Genomic DNA, 15,867 nt, shown 5'->3' with positions numbered 1-15,867 from the left:
ATATATATATACACACACACACACACACAATGGAATACTACATGGCAATGAGGAAGAATGAAATCTGGTCATTTGTAGCAAAGTGGATTGACCTCGAGGGTGTCATGCTAAGCAAAATAAGTCAGGCAGAGAAGGACAGATACTGTATGTTGTCACTCATAGGTCTAACAGGAGAAACCTAATAGGAGACCATGGGAATGGGAAAGGGGGGAAAAGAGTTGGGGAGGGGGAGTGAGGCAAATCATGAGAGACTTTTGAATGCTGACCACAAACTGAGGGCTGAAGAGGGAGGGGGAAGGGGAAGCGGGGTGATGGTCATGGAGAGGGGCACTTGTGGGGAAGAGCACTGGGTGTTAGATGGAAACCAACTTGGTAATAGGCTATATTAAAAAAAAAAAAAAAAAACAATGGACTTTTACTTTCTCACAGTTCTGGAGCCCCAAAGTCCAAAATCAAGGTGTCAAAACAAAACAAAACAAAAGGCGTGCCTCTGTCTATTTGCATATCCCAGCCAGGAAATCGCCCTCCTTGGGTTTGCATACAAGTGATAAGGAACCGGTGGTGAACTGGGCAACCAGAGGCTTCCCTGGCAGAGACCTGGGGTCCACGCCCTCTGTGCGGAGCACCCCAGTGTACCTGACTCTGTACCAAGTTCAGACAGGTTCCCCTCGTCCACTCCTCCTAGCTTAGTCCTGTCAACTGAGTACTAGTATCAACAGCGTTTTGCAGACGAGGTCATGGAATCAGAGACACGTTTGGTAATCTGTGGAAAGGCCTAGGGCTTAGTACCCTGGGCAGCAAGGACTTGGACCAGGTAGTCTCTTTCCAGACCTGAGCCCTTAATCTCTTCACAGTACCTTTCCCTAGCCTTGCCGCGGAGCGGAAACTTGTGCGTGGAGAGCTAACGGTATTTTCCTGAGCACCGGATGCAGAAAATTGTTCCAGGGCCTCCCAGAGGACCTGGGTTCTAGCCCCAGCTCTAGTAACACTTGCTAGCTGATCTTGCCTCCTAATTATGTGAAATGGGAGAATTGGCTTCAATCCACACGTCTCAAAATTTTAGACTGAGATTCAAAATGAGAAATACATTGTATTGTGGAGTCCATCACACACACACATGTACACACACACACAGGCACTGGGTAACTGAAACAATGTTCGGGACACACCCACCCACGTGAAATACCTGTGAATGCCCTCTGATACTTTTACTTCGGCTTCAGTTACTTTTTAAAACACTGATCGTGACCTACTCAAACGGGTCTATCAGAAACTGAACTGGATGACCCAGTTTGGACTCCTGTAATCCTAAAATCCTATTAACCTAGGTGGATATTTATTTGGAGCCTCTCTTATCTTAAATGCACAGACACTTATTTGAAGCAAATGAGTATTCCATATTCTGGAGGACATCCCTTTTACTTCCGGGCTGAGCTAATTACATAAGAGTAAAATAATCATAATCACTTCCATTTATTGTGTACCTCCCATGTGCCAGAGGCTTAAAATGCTGTATCCCCTATAGCCCACAGGCTGTAGGTATTCTCTCTGACTTAGAGATAAGGAGACCAAGGTGCAAATTAAGTAATTTGCTCAAGGCTGCATGGGGAGGAAGTGGTAGAGGGGAGATTCGAACCAGTGTCAGCTCTGACATACATTTCTTGTAGGGAAGGGTACATAAAGGGTCAAGAAGGACAGGCGAGGTCTGGAAGCTGCCGTGGCTGATTGTGGCTGTTCCCCCAGTGGTCTGCCTTCCCTGGCAGAAACACCTGCCCTTTGGGGTGCTAAGCCGCCACGGGGGCCGTGAGTAAAACCTGCATCTGGGGAGCATTTCCGACCCACTCCTCTCCCATTCCACACCCCAGGCCACCTCCAGACCAGGTAAATCACAGTCTTCCGGGGCGGCTCCCAGCCCTGTGTTTTTCAAAGCTCCCAGATCCTCTCAGTGCGTGGCCAAGGTTGAGAATCTTCACTCTGAAGTCTCAGGAAAAGAAATGAAAGAGCTTTAGGGGCCTTTCCATTTAACTTCCTGCAAACACCGTTGAGTAAAATATTGCCAAAATACCTTCAACTGTTTTTACAAAGTTGAAGTACGAGCTGTTTGTAGTTCTTTGGAACATATTAAAAAAAAATCGAGTAATCTTGTATCTACTTGAAAACCAGAGTAGAGACTGCTACTTGGGTGCCTAGGGCCCTGTCTCTGTGACACTTCATAACGCAGCTCACCTGATTTTGAAAGTCACTTTTTGTATGACTAGAGAAGTCAGTTGTTGAATTAATCAGAAGAGAGAGTCACCAGTAGTTGTTGGCCAAGTTCACGGGGCACAACGTAGAAAGCCAAACCAGACTAAGGTAACTGTAACTAGTAAAAGCCATCACATTTTTTTAAAAAAGACCTGCAGTGGAAGATCTCCACTTTTTCGCATGGATTATGGTGACCGTGCTAAAACCAAGACCCTCCCTCACATCCATTCCCACAGGCACGAGGAGATACCTTTTTACTAACCTCTCTCCCACCCTGATTTTATTTTCATCTTTTTTTTTTTTTAATTTAGAGACACAGCATTCAAGCAGGGAGAGGAGAGGAGAGGAGGGAGAGTGAGAAAGAATCTTAAGCAGGCTCCACGCTCAGCTCGGTGCAGAGCCCAACGTGGGGCTTGATCCCACAAGCCTGGGATCATGACCTGAGCTGAAACCAAGAGTCAGACGCTCCACTGACTGAGCCACCCAGGCGCCCCCATCACCCACCCTGATCTGAGACCTGTGTCATTTCCAGCGTGGAAGTCTATATGTTCCATTTGGAAATAAAAGTGACCACACTCAGTTCCCTTGTTCACACAGGACTCTCTAAAATGGGGGCTGTATCATAATGCTGGGTTTCTTCTGTGTCTCAGGAGACAGTCTTCACAATGTTAAAAATACGTACAATTTTCACACTTCAAAGAATGCGGATCTAGTATTACTGTACCAGCAACAATACGCCCTCATCTGAAAGCCCCTGACCCATGGCACACACTCCTGCTGAGCCCAGAGCCTGCCCTGCAGTAACGATGTTCAACGTGTGTTTGCAGAAGGACGTGGCGGCGCTTCTGAAACCAATCTCCGAAAAGATCCAGGAAATCCAGACTTTCAGAGAGAGAAACCGGGGGAGTGAAATGTTTAATCATCTCTCGGCCGTCAGCGAAAGCATCCCCGCCCTGGGTTGGATAGCCGTGGTGAGTCTGGGCCCTGAACCCTGTCGCTTTTTGGGGTGTTGAGAACTTCCAGCTACCTCTGGGCTCCCTGCTGTCCGTGACACCCCAGGAGATCCCTCTCAAGGTGACCGCATCAGCTCTTTCTTACCCTGTTTGCTCTTTGGTGCTTTGTGCTCCAAGATGTGGAAATGCCCCCCTCATCCTTACAGAGCAAAACATTTGCCTCCAACTTCTGGTTAACATCCCCATGGCTTCTCTTCATCCTTAAGACCTTTTCTTTCTTATCCTGTTTTTTTTTTTCCTTCTATGCTTGGGTGACGGTCCTGTTCGCTCAGTCCCCCAAACCCGGTCCTTATGTCAAGGAGATGAACGAAGCTGCCACCTTTTACACTAACAGGGTCTTAAAGGACTACAAGCACAGGTACGTACCTTCTCTGACGACTAAATCATCAGGTGCTCGCTTGTGAAGCATTGGTCCCCCAGACTTCATGTCATGCGTTCCTGATTCCTTTCAAGGGCTACCTTTCGGTAGATGTTAAGGAAATAGCCCATCTTTGCAGTGAAAGCAAAGTGAGGCCAGTTATCCAGATATGTGGACGTGCTTTGGAAAAATCTGCCTCGGTTCTCTGGGGACGAAAAGCTCCCCACTTGCATACGTGTCATTCCATCCGTGTCCCCACGGCAGCCGGAGGGCCCCGTGATGGTCTGCGATGGACCTGTCCTCTAGGGACATAGCGCTCTTACACTGCCCCAGACAGGGTGGTGGGTGAGCAGGGAGAAGACAGGACGAATCGGGAAATGAAGGGTGAATGAGGAACAGAAGTGAGATGAGCCCGTGAGCCAGGCCCTCCGAGAGGGACGCCAGCGAGTGCGTGACAACGAAATAGAGTTGGGGTGGACGGGGAGACGTGGATGAGGAAGAAGAGCAGTCCAGATGCCTGCCGACAAGGAGTGCTGCCTGGAGAACCAGCTCAAGTAGACGTCACGTTCTATAGAGCAAGTCATAGAGCTTAGAGACGCTCAAACTGGGGTTGGAATGGAAAATGGGGCCGGATGGAGACAAGCCGTTAAGTGTCTCCAAACTGCTCAAGAAGTCCTCGGAGGCTCCTTCCCCTCTCATATGTCACGGCTGGCCCTGGAGACAGCTGGCTGCGTGATGTGGCTGATGTCTAGGAATGAGGCAGACTTCCCAAAGCAACAGAGATCCACCCCGGGCGCTGGGCTCAAGAGCGGTGCCCCCTCTGTGCCCTCAGGGTGCAGAAGCGGACTCCTCAACAGTCAACAAATCCAGGGGCTCCCGCACCTCACTCGCCGGCCCAGGCTATTCAGTGGGAAGGAAACCTGAGGACCAGGCTATTGACCGACTCTGCGTATTCAGAATTTGCGGGTTCTTTTTAGTTTTCATAAACATTGAGGAGATCTGAAAGAATGTTTATAAAATATACAGAAGATATCATTACAACACAAAAGATACTCCTATATCCACCACTCAGTGTAGAAAATATGTACTGGGAAGCCTGAGCGGCTCAGTCAGTTAAATGTCTGACTTCAGGTCATGGCCTCACGGTTCATAAGTTCGAGCCCTGCACTGGGCTCTGTGCTGACAGCATGGCGCCTGCTTCAGATCCTCTGTCCCCCTCTCTTCCTGCCTCTCCCCCGTCTCAAAAATAGACATTTAAATAAATATGGACCGAGGGGTCCCTGAGTGGCTCAGTCAGTTAAGCATCTCACTCTTGATTGTCACTCAGGTGAATCTCATGATTCAGGAGATTGAGCCCCGTGTGTGGGGCTCTGTGCGCTGACTGCAGGGAGCCTGCTTGGGATTCTTCCTTTCTCTCTGCCGTGCTCCCACTCACACTCTCTCCCTCTCTCTCAAAATAAATAAATAAACTTAAAAAAATACATACTGATATTTTTAGTGCAAAAACCAGACACTCAACCATTCTCCTAGGTGTGTTTCCCAAAGAAGTAAAACATATTCACATAGTAGCTTGTACGCAAATGCTCACAGCAGCGTTATTTACAATAGCCAAAAAAATGGAGACAGCCCAAGTGTCCGTCCACTGCTGAACAGACAATAAGATGTGTATGCGTAGATGACGGCATGTTATTCAGCTGGTAAGACGATGAATCATTGAGAGAAGAGCAATGTGGATGAACCTTGAAAACATGCTAAACGAAAGAAGTCAGACACATACACGTCATATGATTCCGTTTCTGTGAAATGCCAGAACAGGCAAATCCGCAGACGCAGAAAGCGGCTGAGTTGTCCAGGGCGGGGGGACGTTTGGGGGAAACGTGCAGTAACGGCTAACAGGTGTGGAATTTCTTTCTGAGGTGATGAAATTCTGTAAAGCTGACTGTGGTGATTGATGGTTGGGTTGCTTGGCTGTTGACCTAAACTGTTGGATTATACACTTTAAATGGGTGAGTTAAGGGGCATCTGGGTGACTCAGCTGGTTAACTATTTGACTTAAACTCAGGTCGTGATCTCACGTTTTGTGAGTTTGAGCCCCGCGTCCGGCTCTTTGCCGACAGCGCAGAGCCTGGAGCCTGTTTCAGATTCTGTGTCTCCCTCTCTCTCTCTCTCTCTGCCCCTCCTCTCTCATGTTCTGTCTCTCTCTCTCTAAAATAAATAAACACTAAAAAATTGCTTTTAATAAATGAGTAAATTGTATAGGATGTGAGTTATATGTCAGTAAAGCTATTGTATCAAAACAAAACCACACAAGACAGCCCCAGTGTGCACGCCCCTCATACAGTTTGCTCGCTCTGTGTTGGGAGCGGGGGTCCGGTTGAGCGGTTGTGCCAGGGTCCAGACTCCATGTTGTGTTAGGGATGGAGTGTTACCTGTTTGTGGGAAATTGTCTCCTTGCAACAGCCTCCTCCTTACTACTCTCTTGGCCAAATAACTCAACCAAATGATTAGAAAAACCCACCAAAGGACTTTCTTTTTTCCCAATACCATTCTCGCCTCCGAAAGCACTTTGTTTTTCATTTTGCCTCAGAAGCAGCTACAGAAATAGTCTCTCTCCACATTCACCTCCTGGTTAGAGATCATGTGAGGACACATGGCCCAAATTGCTGGATCTGCTCCCTGGGGGTCCCCTCGGCTCCTCACCCTGGAGCTCAGGGAGGGCATTCGCCGCCACCCCTCCAGAGAGACCTGGGCCACCAGCCTATCAGGGTCCTTTCCAGAAACAGGTTTACGGTGACTGACCCAGAAAGACGCCTGGTCCAGGGTCCTCCCGAACCTTAGTTACTGGATTACCATGTTCCCGTTAGTCTTTTTTAAATTGTATTTTAGATCCTAACTCTACTCTCTTCCCCGCTCTTTTATAACAAAGCGACTTGCGCCATGTGGATTGGGTGAAGTCCTATTTGAACATCTGGAGTGAGCTGCAAGCGTACATCAGAGAACACCACACCACCGGCCTGACGTGGAGCAAGACCGTGAGTCCCGGGCCACCTGCCCCCTGGGGGGGAAAGGTCATAACAACATTCGGTCCTGGTACCTAGGATCATTACACTATAGAATTTACCTCAAGAAACGTGTAAGATAAAATAGATATGTAGAAACTCTTTATGAAATTGTCATTTGTCATGAGAAAATCCAGAGACTACCTACATGACATACAGAAAGGAAATGGTTATGTTGGCCATGGAAAGACCCTAGTGAAACTTCTACAGTCATTAAAAATAACATATATGAGGGGTGCCCGGGTGGCTCAGTCAGTTAAGCGTCAGACTTCAGCTCAGGTCATGATCTCAGGGTTCGTGGTTTGAGCCCCACGTTGGGCTCTGTGTGGACAGTGTGGAGCCTGCTTCAGATCCTCTCTCTCCCTCGTTCGCTGCGCCTCCCCCCTCTCAAAAGTAAGTAGACATTTAAAAATCATAACGTATGTGATGCCTCCATGGGAAGCAATTGACCAGCCAGTGTGATAGAGCGCAAAAGTGTGATAGTACGCAAAAAGTTTTGTGTACTCAGGTGGCAGTTATATAAAGAAACCATGTGATAAAAAATTAAGGGCAATAGGATGGTCTGAAAATAGTTGCAATTTGAAGATAGGATGATGAAGAAAATGTCCTTTTAAAGGTTCAAAATTTCTTTTTTTGACATTTCGAGTTTTTTCAATAATATTTTTGAATACTGAGGCGATGCTAGCGCTTTGAGCATTGTCTTCACCTAAGGAGAGAACCCCAGCCCACGAGAGGTTGGCCTGAGCTTTGTCCGCGCCTTCAGCCTGGGCTCTCCTCTGTCCCCCCGTTCACTGCCTCCCAGCACTGCCAGGCTGCTGGTGGGGTCCATGCAATGCTGGGGCCAAACCAAATAATTGTTTCGAAGCTTGCAAATCTCCTGTGGTGTAGCCTTTTCTGCAACGTCCCAAACATACATCGTGCTGCATGACCTTCCCTGGGGGAAGCACCTGTCTCTCTTCTCCAAGACTCGGCTCCAACTCCACCTCTTTAAGAAACTTCTTATTGACCTGCGTCAGCTCTCCATCTGGAATGGGGCTTCTCCTCCATGCCTCCTTCGTATCTTGAGGAGCGCAGCGTAGCCCTCAGTTGATTGACTGCCATCTGTACGTGTGTGTTGGGGCCCCTCCCACTCACTTGGAGACTGAGCTCTGTCCCCAGCCCCTCACACAGCACCTGACATGGAGTAAGGACTCAGAAAATGGTTTGAACTAAATTGTGAGACAGTAAGGGAGGCTTAGAATCTTCCTTGGCTTTCTGAGGCTCTGCCCTTGTCATAGAAAGGCTTCCTATGGAAAGCCCCTTCTGTTAGAGATGGAGGGAATATTAAGAGAATTAAGTGGCATTTGTGAGTTCCGTTGAGGGGTAGAGCCCTCATCCTTCCGGTTGGCCGCGCTCCAGCACTTGACCCTTGTCCCTGATGTCGATGTCAGCGAAGTAGGCTTAACACCAACGCAGAGTCTGTGACTTTCCAGGGGAGTGTGGGCCTCCTGCCTTTGGTCCCTAATGCTTGTACCAACGTTAACATCGACCCCCAAAGACGGACACCCCCTCTTATTTTCTGCTTTGCCTGTTTTCTCCACAAACAGAAACGGGCAGCTGTAAAGTACAACTAATTATTTACTTTTCTTATGGCCACGACATTCCGATTTCTGAGAGGAGGGTTCTTAAGAAGGGATTTAACATGGAAAGGGGACTATGGTACAGGTGGGCGTCTGGGTGGATGGATTATATTATTTTTCATACGCTTTCCAGTGAGATGCTATTTGTTACAGATCAGGTTTTCATAAAGGGAGACTGTCACGTGTTTGCCGTGGACATTGGTCATCACTAGAGGACAGTAAACTAACCAGCAAGCAGCTTTGGGTGTTTTACCTTTCATGTCAGATACACGGAAAAGGAAAGAGAGCCCATTTGTGGGAAATAATCACGTCGACAACCACTAGCTCATTAATTCTCTAGTAGAAAATTCTCTTAAATGGTTTCACTACCTTTTACCACTGAGTAGTGATGTTTTGAATATTTAAGATAAGAATCAAATATTAATTACAGAAAAATAAATGTAGCTATTTGACTTTATTCTGGAGCGAATACTGTGTTTTCATTATTTTCATGAGAAACTAAGCCTTGTAACAATGGCTCTCAAATTTTTAAAGGCAACTGGTGGTAAGAAATAAAGTTCACACACACACACACACACCTTGTTCACAATACTAAAACAAGCTTTGCAAAGCAGTTCTGTCTCTTACCACACGAAATGCATTCAAATAATTTTTTCTATTTTATTTCATTTTTTATAAAATTCTGGCTGAGACCCACTAAACTGATTTCATGACCTGCTAATGGATCCCATGGTACATTTTTAAAAACATAAATGTTATATTTATACAAATGTGTATATGTTTTATATAAAATATAATCCTGGGACACCTGGGTGGCTCAGTCAGGTAGGCATCTGATTTCACCTCAGGTCATGATCTCATGATTTGTGGGTTCAAGCCGCGCATCAGGCTCCGTGCTGACAGCTCAGAGCCTGGAGCCTGCTTTGGATTGTGTCTCCTTCTCTTTCTGCTCCTGCCCCACTCATGCTCTCTCTCTGTCTCTCAAAAATGAATAAACATCAAAAAATATATATACATATATATATATATATATATATATATATATATATAATCCTTGGAGCAGACACTGGGCAGTGGGATTGCTGTAATAATAATGGTGGCTATTATTTACTGAGCACATCTTATACTGTGAGAAAATTCTATTTAAAATGATAATTATTGGGCCGCCTGGGTAGCTCAGTTGGTTGAGCATCCAGATCCAGCTTTGGCTCAGGTCTTGATCTCACAGTTCATGGGTTTGAGCCCCACATTGGGCTCTGTGCTGGCAGCTCAGAGCCTGGAGCCTGTCTTTGGATTCTGTGTCTCCCTCTCTCTGCCCCTCCCCTGCCCCTGCTCACACTGTCTGTCTGTCTATCTGTCTGTCTCTCTCCCTCTCTCTCAAATAAATAAAACATTTAAAAATGTTTAATAAAATGGTAATTATTATAAAGCAGAGCAACTACTTCCCTTCTTTAATGGTAAAGCTTTGGCCAGATACTAAAAGTGAGGAATGATTATGGTAAGAAAGTGTTAGTTTAGCGATAACATCATCAGTGCAGAATCTTTTAGCAAGCTTTAAGATATATGTATAGAAGTATATTTCCTAATATTTTTGTCCTGTTGTTCTAAAGTTTGGGATAAAATATATATATATTACAAAGTATATTATAAAAGCCATAGTTTTAACTTTTAAACCTAAATGACTAAAACCGATTTTAAAGATTCTAAAACCTAGGCGCACCTGGGTGGCTCGGTCCGTTAAGCATCTGACTCTTGATTTTGGCTCACGGCTGGTGAGATTGAGCCCCAGGTGGGGCTTTGTGCTGGCAGCGCAGAGTCTGCTTGAGATTCCCAATCTCTCTCTCTCTCTCTCTCTCTCTCTCTCTCCCCCCTGCTCGCACACTCGAGTGCGCACTCTCTCTCTCTCCCAAAATAAATAAACATTTTGTAAAAAGATTCTAAAACATAATCCAAAGCATAAGTCAAACTGACTTCTCTTCACTTAACAATAATCTGTCAACATAGCAGAATAAATGATGAGCGATTGTAGCCAGAATCGCAGCATTCGTACAAGGACTTTTAGAATGAACTGATCATATTGGCCTCTGGGAAGAAAAACTAAATGGGAATAGTTCATCTATTTGCCCACTGATCACAACCATGCAGACATTTTGCATTTATAAGATGATAAGGATCCAAGAGCAGGTAGGAAGGTGAAGTGTTAATGCTCACTGACATCACAACATTCAGAAGGTTTAGGAAATGCATTCCTTTTTAATGGACACAGGCAAAAAGCTGATGGTGACTTCACATCTCAAGTATTTTGAGTAGCTGTTGTTTTTTCTTTTTTCTATTTTCAAATTGGATTTTGAGATTAGAGCCCATGGAGATTTTAGGGACCAACAGCGTGCTGCCCAGGGCCCTGAGCTTCCAAAGGTACACTGGCCCTAAGACGGGATTGCCCCCCAAGTTAACAGTTGGAAGTGGATTTGCCAGCCCCCACCTCCTGACATTGGCCTTCAGACCACAGCTGTGCCGGGCAACTGTGGCTCCCGTCAGTTGTCAGGGTGAAATGTAAAACTTTGAGGCCGGCATTTCTCTGGAACTGTGATTGGAGAGAGCGGGTTTGTGCACAGGTGTGCAGGCGCTAGTGGGGGCCATGAACTTGGAGGAGGACGCAGCTGTGGAGTCCTCCATGTAGATTTCTGGTGACGTTTACTGTGGTAGATGGAATCTTCTCATTTCCATAGCTTTTCTTCAGCGTGACCGTGGTCCAGAAGGGCTGCATGCCAGAAACAACGTGTAGTTTTCCATTTAATTATTGGCAATTCTTTTACATATTAATTTGCACGGTTTCCTCTGTGCTGGGTTTCAAATGCGCTGTGCTGGGTGAATCGGCCTTTTGGCAGGAACCCAGCAGAGACTGTTATTTATCATCCCTTGCGGTTGGTCGGGTTTGTAATCTTCGGCCCCTGCAGATGAGATAATAAGCATTGAGCAGCTAAGGCCTCATCTTTACACTGAAAATTACCGAACTGATTGGGTTTTTTTTCCTATGCATTGGCTGGATCAGCATTCAGGCTGTTGTTACGTTCTGTGTGGATCTGGCCAGAAAAAGGTCATGAAAAGAATTCCAGGAATGGGATAAAATGCGGTTGTTTCTTCACTTTCTGGGGCTGCACTTGCTGACATCTTTCTGTCCTTTTTCACGTCTTTCTTGAATTACTTTAGCTTTGGGAACACCTAGCGTATAATTAGGTGCGGAAACCCCACATACATGACCGTGCATCAGGTCTTACGAAGTGGTACCGTTGTGAGTTGTCAGTCATCCGAACCTCCAGAAGACAGGTGGCTGGGGGTGTGACAGTCGTAGACAAGATGGCTTTATTCTTCTCCAAGCCAGACGTTTTACCTTCGCTCCTTTGTTCTCAGGGTGGATCTTTCTCTTCAGCCTCTTTCTCGGTGGAAAGGCCAAGTGTCCGTTAACAAAGCGTAAAGTGTAACAGTTCGCTGTGAGCAAATTAAAACTCAGCCAGAGGGTGTTCTGACTCATAAATAATGTAGACTTTGTAGCATGGCATTAAATATATATGTCTTACAAGTTTTCCAGTCTTCTGGCCTCTCGGGCTGCCTCTGGATGGGTACAAAAGAAAACTGTTCTCCGTCCTTCGATCAAAATTTTCATTTAGAACTTGTACCAAACGTGGACCTTAGGTTTATTCATTGAAGTGAATGGGTAGGGCCTTGGATGGCGTGTCGCTTGTCCGGATCCCACAAGCCCCTTGATCTCTTCCACGAGGCCGTAGGGCTGTGGGGAGTGACTGTCTCCAGTCTACCTTGACCACAGCTGCATTCAGTGGACTTAATTGCTCCTGGGTTTCTTTTGCTCCCTTTTGGGGCTTTGGGTAGCCAATTACTTTTGTTCTCTTATGGAAAAGATCCAGACCGCTCCGAGGGAGTTAGGAGTATCATTGACTAACAAAGCAGCCCCAAACGCACAGATAATGAAGTAAACCTGGAAATGGCTTGGAGTTCAGCCTGAGAGACACTAGTAATTGAACAAACGTAGCTTGAGCTCCTACCCTGCCGCAGGTTCTGGGCCAAGTGCTGAAAACGCAGAGATGGATGTAAGACACCGTCCGCCCGTTTCTGTGCACTGAAACTCACGTTCTAGCTAAAGAACATATCAACGGGTGCAGCGTGGGGTAACTGCCATGCAGGAAGGGAGCACGGAGCACAGACGCTTGCACGGAACTTGGAAGGAACACGTAGTCATGCAGGGCGGTGCTCCAGGGCTGGTGGTAATCTGGAAACTTGTTCGAAATGCAGAATCCAGGTCCTGCTCCACACCTCCTGAACCAGAACCTGCATTGTAACAGGATCTCCCCTGGTGATTTATATACATAGTGAAGTCTGAAAGACACTGCTCAAGTGGGTTCAGGTTGGACCAAAGGAGTCCGGAGAGCTTTGATTTTTACTCATTCATTTATTTAGCACTTCATTTACTTAATAGCCATTTATTGGCGACCTAGCATGTACAACGCACACACTAGACATTCTATTTATGTTATAGTTTCTGCCATCAAGTGGCAGGTTTTAATGCGGATGCAGAAATAAGTTACAATAATACAAGGTTAGGTTGGAAAAGAAACTTGCCAATTAGACTAACTGGGTGGGCAGAAAAGACAACAAAGGGGTTGATGTTTAATTTGGGTCTTGAAGAGTGAATAGGAGTTCAGAGAACCCTAGGTCGATAGTAAGAGAAAGGACAGTTCTTGGCAGGGAATTCAGCGCATGCACATAGGACATGAACAAAGTACTTTGAGAGAAAAGCTGGTCATTTTCAGAGCTGAAAATGGTGAGAATTGAGGCCAGAAAAGCAAACTGGGGCCAGATAGTGAAATCTGTCTGTATGTCTCATCCTTAAAAAGATGGGTACAAATGTGGTGTGCAGGGTTTTTTCCTTCACCATGGGCTTTTGAGCACAAATCAAGCACATCGTAGATGGTGATTTAGAAGTTGTGCAAGACAGACAGGAAAGGGAAGGGGTTAGAGGCCCTGATCCTTGTTGGGAGGCTTTAATGGGTGGCTGGGGCTAGGACAATTTGTATGTGACCTGGAGGGTGGGGATGGCAATGGGAAGAAAGAGACGGAGTGGATGCTGAGATGCGGACAAAGGAAAGAGAGAGATCAAATCTAAACACCAAGTTTCCAAATCTGGAAATCCGGGAGAATCATAGCAACATCAGTACAATAGGGAAATCCACAGAGGAGCAGGACAACCTTGACATGAGCCTTCTCCGTGCTGTGTTTGGGATGCAGGTGAGACATCCTGCATGGGGAGGTGCAGCAGGCAGGTGACATCACCAAGGGGAGGCCTAGGGACAATAATTAAACGGATACAGAGACAAAAAAGGAGGACACTGTGGAGGAAAACACCTTGGGGACAGTGGATGGAGTCAATCCGTCAAGGAGACGAAAAAGAGAGGAGGAGAAGAAAACCAGAGTCCAGGATCTCAGACTCGGAGAAGGAGGAGCTAGCTGCCAGTATCCACTGTGACCATGTGGGGAAAGCAAGGACTGGGAAAAGACTGCTATCGTCCACCTTATGGGGGAACTTCATTTTCTTATGTTATTAAAGCATAGTGGACACGCAGTCCTATATGGGTTTCGAGCATAGAACCTGGTGATTCGGCATTTTTATACATTACAAAGTGCTCACCGCCATGTCTAGTGACCATATAGTGACCACACAGAGTTACTACGTTATTGACCATATACCCTTGGCTGTGATTTTGGTTCCCACAACTTCTTTCTTTTGTAACTGGAAGGCTGTCCCTCCTAATTCTCTTCACTTGTTTTGCTCATCTCCCCCCACCCCTGCAAACACCACTTTGTTCTCTGTATTTCTCAGGCTGTGCGCATGGTGCGGTTTGTTCATTTGTTTTGGTTTTTTAGATTCCACGTAGAAGTGAAATCATATGGTGTTTCCTTTAGTATAATACAGACTTATGTCCTTTAGTATATACTGTCTAGGTCCATCCATGTTGTCACCAGTGCCAAGCTCTCATATTTTTTATGGTTGAATAATATTCCAGTGTGTGTGTTTGTGTCTGTGTGTGTGCACGCACGCGCGCACACCGCACCTTGCTTATCCATTCATTTACCAGTAAAAAATTAGGCTGCTTCCATATCTCAGCTATTGTAAATAATGCTGCGATGAATTCGTGACGTCTAGAAACAACCTCTCTAGAAGGTTGGAAGTAGGTGCAGTTTTGTAGAGAAAGGAACACAATTGACTTTGTAATGATGTTTTGACCATTTATAGATGAAGTTTGGGGATTATTCGAGGACTTTATTTCTACTTAAGTTATATCTTGGGTAAAATAAGCATAGGTCAAAAATAAATAACTATACTTTCATATACAATAGTTTAGAATTAGCTGCACTATGAAACTTCTAAGTAACCCTTTTATATTTAGAACCATTTTTATTATCTCATAAATATCCTTGAGTTTTAGTGGTGGTTGATGGGAATACGTAAATTTTTTAGAGTACTTAAAGTTTTCTCTTCCTAAATCAAAACAGTAGTAGCTTTTAAAACTGCCAACCTTAAGAATCAGGATTATTTTATATACTAGAACTTTTTTCGAACCAAGAACTTGAACTCACTTAACCTGAGGGCCAGCAAATCAATACACATTCCTAATTTATTTAAACCATCACCTTTGGGAATATGTTAATTCAAGTGTGTTCATTTTAAAATGCTTTCATGTGTGCCATTGAAGGCAGCGGTGTGCCTGGGCTTGTCCTGTTCCCTGCCCTCTCCTTCAGCCCCTCCCAGGAAGATCCGGAGGTTGTGATTTAAGGGTGCAGACACAGGTGCTCCCCAGAGCAAAGCAGGGGGTACCAGAATAGGAGGAGATGTTGAATGAGCTCTGCTGTCAGTCCAGCCCAGAGCTGGGCACCGCTGGGTTCTCTTTCGCCCCCAAGGAGCCACACCTCTGGCTCGAAGCTCAGCCCTTGCTCCCTGGGGGACTTGCCTGTTTCCTGAAACCAGCCCCTCCCCCCAGGAATCCTGCCATGGCTGAAGAGCTGTGTCTGTCCCCCCCACCCCCCCGCCCCGCCCATCATCTCCGTTCCATCTTCCACCTTCTTGTCTCAGTGAGAAAGGACAAGGACAGACAAAGCCTTCAGCCCATCCTTTTTAGGATATTACATGGTAGCAAAACTTGCTTCTTTACAAGTGAGTGAACTGTGGGGCACCTGAGCAGCTCAGTCAGTTGAATGTCTAACTTTGGCTCAGGTCATGATCTCATGGTTTATGGGTTCAAGTCCCACATTGGGCTCTCTGATGTCAGCATGGAGCCTGCTTTGGATCCTCTGTCTCCCTCTCTCTCTGCCCCTACCTCTCTCTCTCTCTCTCTCTCAAAAATAAATAAACATATTTTTTAGGTGAATTTTATCTTTTCAAATGGCCAAAAGCCATTGAGACGTTCTTTGGGGAGGGATTAATTCAAGCAATACTCTTTGCAGTCAAAAGGAGCAGAGTAGAGAGGAAGGTTGCTCGGTGCGTACGATTTTGTAAATAGATC

General features: G+C 45.9%; 1 protein-coding gene across 3 annotated transcripts in view; it reads left to right on the top strand.

Moving 5' to 3' along the window:
* The window catches only part of CAP2 (cyclase associated actin cytoskeleton regulatory protein 2), a 140,018-nt gene that overhangs the window by 98,351 nt on the left and 25,800 nt on the right, over positions 1–15,867 (top strand). For all 3 annotated transcript variants that reach the window (XM_029945355.1, XM_029945354.1, XM_029945353.1), the window contains 3 exons: positions 3,072–3,215; positions 3,530–3,615; positions 6,542–6,647. In XM_029945355.1, the coding sequence (XP_029801215.1) occupies positions 3,072–3,215; positions 3,530–3,615; positions 6,542–6,647 (336 nt within the window). The remainder of the gene's footprint in view (positions 1–3,071; positions 3,216–3,529; positions 3,616–6,541; positions 6,648–15,867) is intronic.

This window comes from Suricata suricatta, chromosome 7 (assembly GCF_006229205.1).
Source record: "Suricata suricatta isolate VVHF042 chromosome 7, meerkat_22Aug2017_6uvM2_HiC, whole genome shotgun sequence".
In the NCBI taxonomy this organism is placed as follows: domain Eukaryota; kingdom Metazoa; phylum Chordata; class Mammalia; order Carnivora; family Herpestidae; genus Suricata; species Suricata suricatta.
The sequence above is the reverse complement of the archived record's forward strand: the minus strand, read 5'-3'. Positions and strand labels throughout refer to the sequence as shown.